Genomic DNA, 13,823 nt, shown 5'->3' on the forward strand with positions numbered 1-13,823 from the left:
TCGTCAGCTATTCAACCAGTTCGCCGTCGACATGGCCGCCAAAATGGAATCGGAAAGACTGCTATACATTAAACTTAATCTTCGCTCCGATTCCTACATTCATCTCCGTGACGGCTTGCAACAAGAAAATGACCCTCGCAACATCGGCAAGCCATGCATTCTACCCTCCACCTTCACGGGAGGACCACGATATATGCGTGAAAGGACCCAAGACGCCTTGACCTACGTGCGCATTTACGGCCGGCCGGACCTCTTTATCACCTACACGTGCAATCCCAACTGCAACGAAATCACTCGCGAACTCCTCCCGGGTCACTCTCACACCCATCGACACGACATCGTTGCTTGGGTTTTCCGTCTGAATTTGGGCAAAATGATGGATTTGATAGTTAAGGGTCAGATTTTCGGGCATGCCAGGTGCCACATGCTTTCGGTCGAGTGGCAAAAGAGGGGCTTGCCACATGCTCACATCTTATTTGGCTAACTAATAAAATCGAGACTAATGACATTGACAAATTCATTTCCGCCGAGATTCCTGATCCCGATGAAGACCCCGAACTGTACGAAATTGTCCGCACTACCATGGTGCACGGGCCCTGTGGACCAAATTACGCCAACACACCATGCTGCAAAAATGGATTAGCCTGCTCAAAGGGATTCCCTAAACGGTTCACTTTGGAGACTCAAACAGGCGGCGATGGGTATCCGCTGTACAAACGAAGGAGTCCAGCCAATGGAGGCCGCACGATTACGGTTGGGCGACATCAAGTGGACAACAGCTACATTGTCCCCTACTGTCCTCTCCTGTTGAAGATATTCAAAGCCCACGTCAACGTTGAGTTCTGCAGCTCCATCAGGTCAATACAATATGTCTGCAAATATGTCAACAAGGGCATCGATGCTGCCATGTTCAGCATCCAGAGGACCACCAGTCGTGACGAAGTGTTCAACTACTTGGCAGGCCGGTACCTCAGCAGCAACGAAGCGTTTTGGCGCATTTACGGCTTCCCGCTCCATCAGAGACACCCGGCTATAGTGCAGCTTGCTGAACACTTGGAAAATGGACAGCGGATTTACTTCACAGAGCAAACTGCTGCGCAGGTAGCCACCAACCCTAAAGACACAACGTTGACCGGTTTCTTCAAATTATGCCAACGTGATGACTTCGCTCGAACGCTTTTGTACCCCCAGGTCCCATCGTACTTCGTGTGGTCTAACAACACCTGCGTTCGACGGAAATCCGGCAAAAACGTCAAGGCTTCCCAGGCATCAAGTTTGACTCCTGTCTGGGTCGAGTTTACAACATCCCGCCAAACCAGCACGAATGCTTCTACCTCCGTCTCCTTCTACATGAGGTCACTTGTCCAACAGGTTTCGGCAATATACGTACCGTCAATGGGGTTCTGTGCGACACCTTCAGGGAAGCATGTATGAGACTTGGCCTTCTAGAGGATGACTCCCAGTGGGACGCCACTATGACAGAGGGCGCTTTACTGCAAACGCCTTCGGCCCTACGACATCTTTTCGCAATCCTTCTTCAAAAATGTCAGCTTAGTGACCCACTAAGTCTCTGGATGAAATACAGGGATGACATGTCGCAGGACTTCTTACGTACGGCTCAGCAACACTGCCCTTCCGCCGAGATCACGTTCACCAACTTCATTTACAATTTTGCGCTTATTCAACTCGAAGACGCTGTCATCGATATGGGTGGCTCTGCTTTAACGGAGTACGGCCTTCCACCACCCACATGTGAACACGCCAATGTTATGTCTGCTGAATTGTTACGCGAAACTTCCTACTGCATTGTGGAACTGCACCAGTACATCCAAGATAATGAACCACGACTGATTCCAGACCAGCGCATAGCCTACAACACCATCGTAGACTCTGTCAGACAGCAACGTCGGGGGATTTACTTCCTTGACGCACCTGACGGCACTGGCAAAACCTTCATCACGAAACTATTTCTGGCGGAGGTCAGACGCAACACAGACATTGCCCTGGCTGTAGCTTCCTCTGGTATCGCGGCCACGTTGCTTCCGGGTGGCAGAACCGCCCGCTCTGCCTTCAGACTCCCGCTCGATCTGGCAAAGTCCGAGTCACCTATCTGCAACATCGCCAAGAACTCAGAACAGGCCGACATTCTGTGCAGATGCAAACTCATCGTATGGGACGAGTGCACTATGGCACACAAAGGCGCCCTTGAGGCACTGGACAGGTCCCTGCAAGACACCAGAGACTCTACGGCCCCCATGGGAGGATTGACTTAACTTCTTTCAGGAGACTTCAGGCAGACTCTACCTGTTATTACAAAAGGAACCCGTGCCGATGCCGTGCGCGCGTGCCTTAAGTCGTCAGCTCTTTGGGCACATGTGCGGCCCTTGCACCTCCAAGCTAACATGCGCGCGCAGTTGATTGGTGACAGCGGATCCACTGCATTCTCCAGGGACCTTTTATCGCTCGGTGAAAATAGGATGCCGGCTAATGTGGATGGCTGCGTTCAATTGGACTCACTTTGCACCACTGTCGACACCCCTGCTAGCCTCCGGGACGCTGTCTTCAACGACCTACAAAACAATTTACGCGACCTAAAATGGCTGGCAGGCAGAGCTATTCTCGCACCCAAAAATACAACGGTCAACTCCATCAATATCCAGCTACTTGAAGCTATTCCTGGTGATGTCCACGTCTACAAATCTATAGATAGGACAGCAGACCCCGCCGAGCTTGCCGATTATCCTGTTGAATTCCTGAATTCACTTGAACCGCCAGGCCTACCGCCACACATCCTGAAGTTAAAAGTCGGTGCGCCCTTTATGCTCATCAGGAATTTGGTTCCACCTAAAGAGTGCAACGGCACACGTCTGGTTGTGAAACATTTGGCACCACATTTAATAACGGCCACAATACTTACCGGTTGTGGGAAGGGAGAGGACGTCTTCATTCCACGCATGCACCTTCAACCGTCGGGCGCTGACCTACCAATCCACTTCAGGCGTTCTCAGTTTCCTGTCAAACTCTGCTTCACAATGTCCATCAATAAATCCCAAGGCCAAACGCTACAAGTCGCTGGGTTACATTTGGGCGAACAGTGTTTCGCCCACGGTCAACTCTACGTGGGCTGTTCACGCGTTGGGAGGCACAATGATGTTTTCATGTTTTCGCCCAAAGGGACAGCTAGGAACATCGTATACACAGAAGTATTCGAGTGAAGAGAAGACATTGCAACCTACACATGCGCCTTCGTTCCCTAGAGGGAAAGAAACTAGATTGGGATTAGTCGTTGCCTACTAGGGGCTCTTACATACCCGGGCAACGCCGGGCTATGCTGTTAGTATGTATATATATCTGTAGGTGTATATATATATCTGAGTTTATATATGAATATGCATGTATATATAATATTCTGCGGATCTTTTCTTTTTGAAGGCCAGATTTTCCTAGTTAACTAAAAAGTTTGAAACTTCGTATACTGGTAGAATGTGTCAAAAGAAAACATTATTGTAAACAAAATTGAAAACAAAATTGTAATTTGTAACTTAAACGTAGTTTAATTTTTACTAATTTTAACCAATGAAATCCCAACATCTTCGAATATTAACCAATGAAATCCCAACATTGCTGCGTTATCGATATTGATAAAGAAATATAGCAGACGCACGACACACACACACACATTTGCACAAGCACATAGTAATTAATATATAAGCATACACACACATACAAACGGACATATACATACACACACATACGCACACAAGCAAAAATACACGTTGTGTTTTGCCACTTGCCGCAACAAATTTGCACAGAAGGGGGGGGGTCAATGTTTCATCGTTTCGGGGTCGATAAATTAAGTACCAATTATGCACTGGTGTCGAGGATGTTTTTCCCAATTTATATCACAGCTTCCGACAAGCTGGGGGCATCCTTTTATGAAAAAATATTTCGCAAATTTTTACAATACGACTAACACTCCACGCGCAAACTCGAGACCGATTTAGGCATATTATTGTTTTGTTTTTGTTGTTTCTGGCCCTTCAAAACCATGGGAGAAGCCTTTTCGGTAAAAAAAAAATAAAGAAAATATTCAAAAAATATCGTTAATATCTTTATTGGGCGACGAAATTAATCGATTTAAGAGATATAGCTGTTATTTCTAGCACATGTAGAAGACAGAAGAAGAGGTAAATAATTTGAGCTCGAATGCTGCGATTTCATTGGTTAAAATTCTTAAAATTAAACTACGTTTAAGTTACGAATTACAATTTTGTCTTCAATTTTGTTTACAATAATGTTTTCTTTTGACACATTCTACCAGTATACGAAGTTTCAAATTGTTTAGTTAACTAGGAAAATCTGGCCTTCAAAAAGAAAAGATCCCAGAAATGTAAATAAACCAAATCTGTTTTTTAAACAAGGGACATTTTCATACGGCACAGAATGTTTTCACCTCAATAGGCATCATTGATTGGTTGAAATTGCAGAAATTGAAGAAAAAAACAACAACAAATATCTTACAAACTATAGTTTGTAAGATAAAGCCAAGAGAAAAAGATGTTTTATAAACACATTCTACCAGTATACGAAGTTTAAAAGTGTTTAGTTACGTGGAAATTATTTTAAAAAACTGCCGTTCGAACCAAAAGGATCCCAAAGTCCGAGTTTTCTTTTCCTTAGTGAAAATCGTGTGGGTGAAAGGATCAATGGGGTGAAATTTCCAAGGCTTCTACCTCACCCCATCCCGTTTTCCGGACCAAAAAAGGGTTTTGTAGCATATTAGGAGGTCACCAGAATTCATTCAATGAAAAAAAAAAAAAAAAAGAATCCAATGATTCCTTGATTCCTCAGAGAAAATGATGTGGGTGAAAGGATCAAAATTTACCCCCAACACACTCACTCGCACACGGATAGATACGCTTGAAAGACAATGTGTGGGGTGCAACCGTGTTCACTGTTCCGCTGCAAAAAATAAACAGGCGCAGGAGTGGCTGTGTGGTAAGTAGCTTGCTAACCAACCACATGGTTCCGGGTTCAGTCCCACTGCGTGGCATCTTGGGCAAGTGTCTTCTGCTATAGCCCCGGGCCAACCAAAGCCTTGTGAGTGGATTTGGTAGACGGAAACTGAAAGAAGCCCGTCGTATATATGTATATATATATATATATATATATATATATATATAGGCACAGAAGTGGCTGTGTGGTAAGTAGCTTGCTAACCAACCACATGGTTCCGGGTTCAGTCCCACTGCGTGGCATCTTGGGCAAGTGTCTTCTGCTATAGCCCCAGGCCGACCAAAGCCTTGTGAGTGGATTTGGTAGACGGAAACTGAAAGAAGCAAAAGGTTCAACAATGCTCTACTGCATGAGTAGCAGAGGTATGAACTGTTCCAGATTGCTGATGTGGTGTATGGACAGATAATGGTTTAGTGACAATGGAAAGAGTGAAACACGGAAGTGCTGCTGTGAGATTTTAAATGTGGAGAATGCACAAGTGGCAGAGATTCTTCCCAAAGATGACAGCAGTATGATGGAGGAAGCAATTAAGGATATGAAGCCAGGAAAAGCCCTTGGTCCATCAGGAATTACCACCGAAATGCTTGAAATATCTAGCAGAGTAGGATACAGCTTAGTTAGCCATGCAGCAAATCAGGTTGTACAGGAAGGTGCCATACCCAATGTCAGCATCAAAGTCAACTGTCACAAAGGTATAAGATGCTTTAGGGAAAGGAAATTATAGAGGCAAATTGCTGGACTGGGTCAGGAAATTTACAGAAAAGGGGTAAAGGGTAACGACCCACTTTGGTCATGAATGCCCATGGGATTGCACCAGGAAAGTTCCCCTCCAAGGCACAAGTCCGGGCAAGGTTGTTTTATGGAAAACCAAGAGTCGCCCATGTATACCAGCCTCCCCTCTCAAAGCCATTGATGCTATCCAAGGGAAAGGCAAAGGGGCCGATACAGCTGGGCACCAGTGACATCACAATTCATTTCTACAGCTGAGTGAACTGGAGCAAGATGAAGTAAAGAGTCTGGCTCAAGAACACAACACATAGCCCATCCCAGGAATTGAACCCACTACCTCATGATTGTGAGCCTCAACACTCTAACCACTGAATCAGAGAGTGATACAGTTCAGTTTTATACCAGAGAAAAGTACTACAGATGCTCTCTTTATTATGAAACAATTACTGTAGAAGCATTTAGCTAAAAGTAAACCACTGTACTTGGTTGACCTGGAGAAAGCCCACAACAGGATCCCTTGCTCAGTGATTGCAGCAGGTCCTTGACTTGCTAACAGAAAACAACTTCCAGGCTGGGTTCTAAAAGTGACAGGAACGTTGGGGCTGGTGTATTGTTGCACAAAGTGACTATTTTGAAGATGATGCTAGAAACTTAGGTAAATCAGTTATTTTTTTCTTAAACGTAACTAGTGCAGGAACCTTTTGATACCACCTCATATATAACAGTAACTATGTGAGAATAAAGTGGTTTACTTTGAAAGTTTTTATCCTTCAGTCCAGAGGAAATCAGTTCCCATGAGCCTTTACAAGGCCTCTGAGGCTGATGGGAGGGAAGGAGGGAGATATCCTCAAAACAGAAACCTGATCTGAATGCTTGCAACAGAGTAGACTCTGCTTATGGCACCCAAGGTATTAATGTTGTGTTGTTAATTTGGGTGATGGATTATGTCTACCTCCTAAGTAGGAAATGGAAGGATTTGAACTCAGAATGTGAAGAACCAGAACAAATACCACAATCCTTTCATCTTTAAGTTGCCACACAAAATCAGGCATCGATGTCGAGTGCCTCGAGTTGGTTTTATTAAAGCTGGCAAAATGGTTTTGATATCGGTTCTTGAATGAATCTTTCCTACTGGTCAAGTCAGAAGTAGTGCCATCGTCAAAGGCTAGGGGCCCACTAGGTGGGTTATTCAATGCTTGGTTGATTTCTGTTATTAATTGACAAGTCCCTTAACCCCTTCAGGGTTGTTAGGGTACTGCAGCCTTGCAGAGTATCTCGGGTGAAAAAGCCTGGTGGAGCTCATCCCTCTCCAAGCTAAAGTCATTTTTACAGCTGAGTGAACTGGGGCAACGTGAAATGAAGTGTTTTGCTCAAGAACACAATGGATTACCCAGTCCAGGGATTGAAACCACAATCTTATGGTCATGAATCCAACACCCTGACTACTAAGACACATGCCTCCACCGTGCACACATTTATGAATGAAAATACAGTTCTAAATACTGATTATTTGTTTAAACTGCAATGAATAACTATATAAATATCCAAGTATTTTCTGTTGTGTCTGGGGAGAGTCATTCTCTTTTAGTGCCTTATTATTTAACACACTCACTGGTAAAATTTCCACTTCTTTCTTATTTTTATTTTCCTAAAATTTTCTTTGAGTCTTGCAACCTTTCCAATAGTTTTGACTCTGTCCGTTATTTACACTGCGTTCCCTTTTGTTTGTTTGTGCGCATGTGTGTGGGTCAGTGGGTCAGTGTGTGCATGCCTATACATGCATGCATGTACGTATGTGTGTTTTTGCATGTGTATGTACGTATCCTGCATATTTATGTGCTTGCCTGTCCGTGTTTGTGTATTTTCTATGTATGGATGTGTGTGTGAGCATGTGCTTGTATATATATACATCTGTGTGTGCATGTCTGTCTGTGTGTGTGTGTGTGTGTACCATGTTTGTATGTGTGGATGTGCATCTTTATATGTGTGGTTCCGTGTCTGTTCATGTAGTCTGTATACTTATCCATCTGTATATTGATAAATAATAAGGCACAAAAAGAAAATGACTCTCCCCAGACACAACAGAACATGCTTCAACACACGAACTCATATAAAGAATCTTGCAAACCAAACCCAAAAACGAAATATCCAAGTATTCTTAATTATTTCTCTTTATTAAAAATATCAAAATAGTAAATTAAGTTATTAATGTACACATATTGTGGTTATATAAAATGTAGTGTTGTTATCATACTGTTAATGTCTTTCTTGTGTGAATACATTGATATATTCTTTCATCGAATGAAGTTTGGTATTGATATAGGCACAGGTCATGAATGGATGGTAAGAAGTTCGCTTCCGATCATGTGGTTTTCTCCACTGCAAGTCATCATCATCATCATTTAACATTCATTTTCCATGCTGCCAGGAGTTGGTTGGTTGACAAGAGTTGATAAGGCCAGAGGACTGCACCAGCTCTGCTTTCACAGGATTTCTGTGGCTGGATGCCTTTCCTAAGGTGAACCACTCCACAGAGTGTACTGGGTGCCTTTTATGTGGCACTAGCACCAGTATCAATTCTGCTGTGGTGGATGGATCAACAAGAGCCTTGGGTGAATTTGGCAAATGGAAAATGAAAGAAGCTTGTCATTTATAAATCTGCTTGAGAAGACCTGTCAAGCCAAGTGGAATTGTAGTTGTGGCCAATGCTGGTGTCATGTAACTGGTACTTGTGCCAGTGATACATAAAAAGCACCTTTCGAACTTTGGGCTTCACAGAGGCAGTGACAAGACCTTTGCCAACAGAGCATACTTGAGAAAACCTGTCAAGCCAAGTGAGATCCTAGTTGTGGTTGATGCACAGTGCTGCCAATGACTCTACGTTCGTACAAAACTGTACGTTTTGGCCAAAATTTTGATGTGCTGTACGTTCAGGTGAATTTGCTGTATGCTTTAGTGATCTTGGCATTGTTTTTAAAATCCAGGCTTTGACCGATTGATTTTTTTACATGTGCGTTTGTGAGCTTAATAAAAATAAAAGTACGCCTGGTCTGCTTTTGCAAACACGTCTGCATGGACACACGCATTGACTAATGAGGTCAAGGGTGTCTGTAATTTTGGGTGATTGTATATACGTTACCACACCGTAGCTGTCATAACACAAGTTTTCTCACAGGCTGAAGGTATGTGATTGTTTTTTTTGAAAATTTGATAAATTAGACTCAATTTTACAGCACTTATTTATACAAATCCACCGTATCTGCCTGAACCTGGATTTTAAATGGTATGTAATGTGTTTAATAATTTGATTAATTCAAATAAATCTTACAGATCTATTAACTGGAGCAAGAGATGAGTGATAGAACTTTGAAAACAGAACATTCCTCAGTTAATGAACGTGAAGGCTAGATGGGCATCGTATGAAAGGAAACTTCTGCAAAAATTATTGTGTGATGAAAAATTTTCTAGTTGGTTGGAGCGAGGCAAGAACGATACAACTAAAGGCAAATGCATATTATGCAAGCATGAAATTGCAGGTAGTTTGAGCCAAATTTTACGACACGAGCAGAGAGAAAAACAAAGCAAGAATGCAAAGGAAGCAAAAAAGTCGACCAATTATTTCGAGGCCTCATCAATTTCTTCCCATTCCAAAAAGTAGCAGCTGCTGAATTAAAATATTGTGCATTTGTCGCTGAGCATATTCTCCCAATTTCTATTTTGGACCACTTACCTGGCCTTGTTTAAACACCTGTCCTGATTCTAAAATTGCCCAGGATGTAAAGTGTGCCTGAATGAAAGGTACATAAATCTTTCTTAAAGCCATTGGCCCCTACAGCTTCACACTTTATTAAAAAAACTTCATTCATTAAAATTCTCACTCGTTATTGATGAAACAACTGATGTTTCAACTCTAAAAGCAACATGTCCTGGTTTCCAGATATTAAGATGTTGAAATTCAAAAGACAGTCAACGATTTTCTTACACTTATAGAAATACAGGATTGCAGTGCTACGGGTATATACAGCTGTCTTCTATCATTTTGAAACAAACAAGCTATTCCTCTGGAAAATTGATAGGTTTTGCCTGTGATAATGCAAATGTTATGATGGGAAGCAAAGGAGGTGTTCAGCACTTGTTGAAGCAGAACAGGGCAGATCTTTTCGTGCGAGCCTGTGTCTGTCATTCTTTACACTTGTGTTCATCAAACACGTGCAATGAATTACCGAATTCTGTTGAAGAATTGACAAGCATACTTTAGTCACAGTCCTAAGCGTATCAATGAATTCAAAGATCTGCAGAAAATAGCTTCAATTGATCCTCACAAAGTCCTGCATGCAAGTTGCACTAGATGGCTGTCTCCCAAGAAAGTTGCGCAGTGCATTTTAGAGCAGTGGCCAACACTGCTGGCATATTTCGCACAAGTAACATTAGAGGGTGGGTGTCCAATTACGGCTCGACGAATTCTCACTGAAATGAAGAATCCTCTTACAAATATGTATTTAGCATTCCTCTCTTTCATTTTAAATGACGTTAACAAACTAAACCTGGAATTCCAGGCCGAAGGCTATCGGATGCATAAGCTTAAAAGAGCCATCAACGCTGGAATGAAGGGAATTTTGAGCAATTTCATCAGACCTGACTTACTTTCTGTCATCAATGTGTGTGAGATTAATGTCAACGATGCAACGACATCCCAACCATTAGATTGTATCTACTTTGGCACTGGAGCTGAGAGAATTTTATACGAAAATGCTACCACCATTGCCCTTGACGAATTGTTGGCACCGACAGGATATACGATTCTTTGTTAGTCTTTCAAATCAAATGCTTGTGCAGTTTTCATCTTGTGATATGCAGAACAATTTGGGATTACTAGAGGTGTTGGAACCAACCAACCGTAACTGAAGGAAGACCAAGGTCAATTATACCACTTATCATGTGCTTCCCAAGTTTTTGTGATGAAAAAGATTTCGAAGAAATTATTCAGGAATGGTTCAACGTTCTTTCATCCCATATAATGAAGCAGAAAAATTTTGGTTTGCTGTTTCACAAGAGAAATGTGGTGATGAGTACTGCTACCCCCTGTTGCCATTCTTTATGCTCAGTCTTCTTTCTTTACCAGACTCCTCTGCATCGCCAGAAAGAATTTTCGCTGTTTTCCACAATATCAAAACTAAAAGTCAAAATCACTTGAAAACTTCATCGCTTAACCCTTTAGTGTTGCATTATTCTGCCAAAATTAATCCTTTTTTACCCACATTGTTTTGAACTAATCATGCATTATCTTGTAACTATGAGATTTTGAAGAGGTAGCTGCTAATTTTTAAAACGATATTGTAGGGCTGGTGTGAGAGACCAGATCTGGCCACATTGAACATAAAACAGGCAGAATACTTTTGGCCGGATATGGCCGGTTTAAATGCTAAAGGGTTAATGCTCTTTTGAGGTCAAAAACTTTGTTACAAAATACCGATTGTACGATGTGGGAGACTGATGAACAACTTTGTAAAACATTATTTGAAAATAATTGATACAACAGAGAAACTCCCCACGAAGACGATTTTTCTTTTTGATGTCCAAACATTCAACGTTTCAATAAATGTTTTCCAAATCAAAAAAAATGTATAAAAAGTTCGTTTTGACTGTATTTGGGGGCTTCAGTAAAATTCTGTACGTTTTGAAAAAAACCTTGGCAGCACTGTTGATGCCAGAGTTTCATAACTGGCAGATAAAATGTACCCATTATACTCTTGGAGTGGTTGACATTAAGAAAAGCATTCAGCTGTAGAAACCATGCCAAGATAGACTGGAACCTGGTGCAGCTCCCCAGTTTTCAAACTGTCCAACCCATGCCAGCATGGAAAATAGACATTAAATGATGATATGTGTGTTGCTTACATTCGTGCTCTATGGCAGTCACTATATGTGATGTTCTTGTCACCTGTCAACAACTTGAGGGCTTATTTGGTACCTTTCTAGGCTTGTTAAATAAAAGATCTCTTCCTTGAAAAACAGTTAATGATTAGTAACAAGAACAGCATTCAGATGTAAAACAAAGCATTAATATGTTTATTTAACCCAGGTAAGCAGAAAGAAAATCAAAATAAAATGAAATGGATAGTTACACTTTAGTAGGAATACATGTATGTGCCGTCGTGTGTTTTGAGAGAATGATTTACCATGTGCTTATTTATGTAGCTTCACTCCTGTACAAATGCATTTATGTGTTGTTCAGATTGTGATGGGTTTCTCTCCTGTATGAATACACTTATGTTTTGCTAAGGCACCATTTTGAGTGAATGATTTACCACAAATGTCACAGTGATATGGTTTATGCCCTGTGTGTGTATGTTTGTGAGTAATTAAGTTACCTTTCTTAGAAAATGATTTATCACAGACATCACATTGAAATGGTTTATCCCCTGTATGAATGTGCTTGTGATTGGTTAAGTGGTGATTTAGAGAGAATGATTTGCCACAGATATCACATTGATATGGTTTCTCACCTGTATGGATGTGTTTGTGTGTAATTAAGGTACTTTTCTGAGAGAATGATTTACTGCAGATATCACAGTGATATGGTTTATCTCCTGTATGAATGTGTTTGTGGGCAGTTAAGTGCTGATTTAGAGAGAAGGATTTACCACAGATATCACATTGATATGGTTTATCTCCTGTATGAACAAGTTTGTGTGTAGTTAAGCTACCTTTCTGAGAGAATGATTTACCACAGATATCACAGTGATATGGCTTCTCTCCTGTATGAATTCGTTTATGAGTAGTTAAGTTATCACTTTTATAGAAAGATTTACCACAGATATCACAGTAATATCGTTTGTCATTTGAATGAATGAGTTTGTGAGAAGATAAGTTATATATTTGAGAGAATGATTTACCACAGATATCACAGTGATATGGTTTCTCTGCTATATGAATGTGTTTGTGTAATGTTAAGTTACTTTTCTTAGAGAATGATTTACCACAGATATCACAGTGATATGGTTTTGGCTTGCCTCCTGTATGAGTGTATTTGTGTGTTGTTAAGTTACTCTTCTGAGAGAATGATTTACCACAGATATCACAGCAGTGGGGTCTAGGATTATGTCCTGTATGAATGTATAAGTGTGTAGTCAAATTACTTTTCTGAGAGAATGATTTGCCACAGATATCACAGTGGTGTGGTTTTGCATTCTGTCCTGTATGAATGTATAAGTGTGTAGTTAAGTTACTTTTCTGAGAGAATGATTTGCCACAAACATCACAATGATATGGCTTCTCTCCTGTATGAATACGTTTGTGTCTATTTAAGTCATCATTTTGAGAGAATGATTTACCACAGATATCACAGTGATATGGCTTCTCCCCTGTATGAATACGCTTGTGAGTAATTAAATTATATACTTGAGAGAAGGATTTACCACAGATATCACAGTCATATGGTTTCTCTCCAGTATGAATACGTTTGTGTGTAGTTAAGTTACTTTTCTGAAAGAATGATTTACCACAGATATCACAGTGATATGTCCTTTTTTGTGTATGAATACGTTTGTGTTTAGACAATTGATTACTTCGAGAGAATGATTTACCACAGATCGCACAGTGATATGGTTTCTTCCCTGTGTGAGTATGTTCATGAGCAGTTTGCTTACTTTTTAAAGTGAACGACTTCTTACAGATGTCACAGTAGTATGATGTTTTACCAACATCTTTTGATATCTCATCAATAAATCGAATCATTCTAGACTGTGTTTCCGATTTAACATTGTCCTCCCACAATTCAATTTCCATATCTTTTCTTGTTTCAACACAAGATGCAGAGGCTATTCTTCTTTTTAATTTTAATTTTCTTATTCTCAGCAAATACTTCCACTGCTACATCAACCATGATCTTAGTCAATATCTGAAGATACTGCAAACTCATTTGCAATCAAGTTTAATTACAATGTAAAAATCATCTTGTAACATTTTGCAGACTGCAAAAATTTTGCTAAGTCAGAGGAAATATTTCCCAGTAACAAACACAGTTGTTTTACTTCAGCATCACATTTTCCATTAATTTTAGCAGATGATAAATAATG

The 13,823-nt window shown here is 40.9% G+C and overlaps 1 protein-coding gene across 1 annotated transcript; it reads right to left on the reverse strand.

Moving 5' to 3' along the window:
- Positions 1-11,808: 11,808 nt before the first annotated feature.
- On the reverse strand, positions 11,809-13,080 carry LOC118768487 (zinc finger protein 492-like; the record flags this gene model as incomplete). The annotated part of the gene is made up of 2 exons (XM_036515105.1): positions 11,809-12,564; positions 13,003-13,080. Coding segments are annotated over 2 exons (666 nt in total), but the record flags the coding sequence as incomplete, so codon positions are not given.
- Positions 13,081-13,823: the final 743 nt, after the last annotated feature.

The sequence above is a fragment of the Octopus sinensis genome, linkage group LG30 (genome assembly GCF_006345805.1).
Source record: "Octopus sinensis linkage group LG30, ASM634580v1, whole genome shotgun sequence".
Taxonomy (NCBI): Eukaryota; Metazoa; Mollusca; class Cephalopoda; order Octopoda; family Octopodidae; genus Octopus; species Octopus sinensis.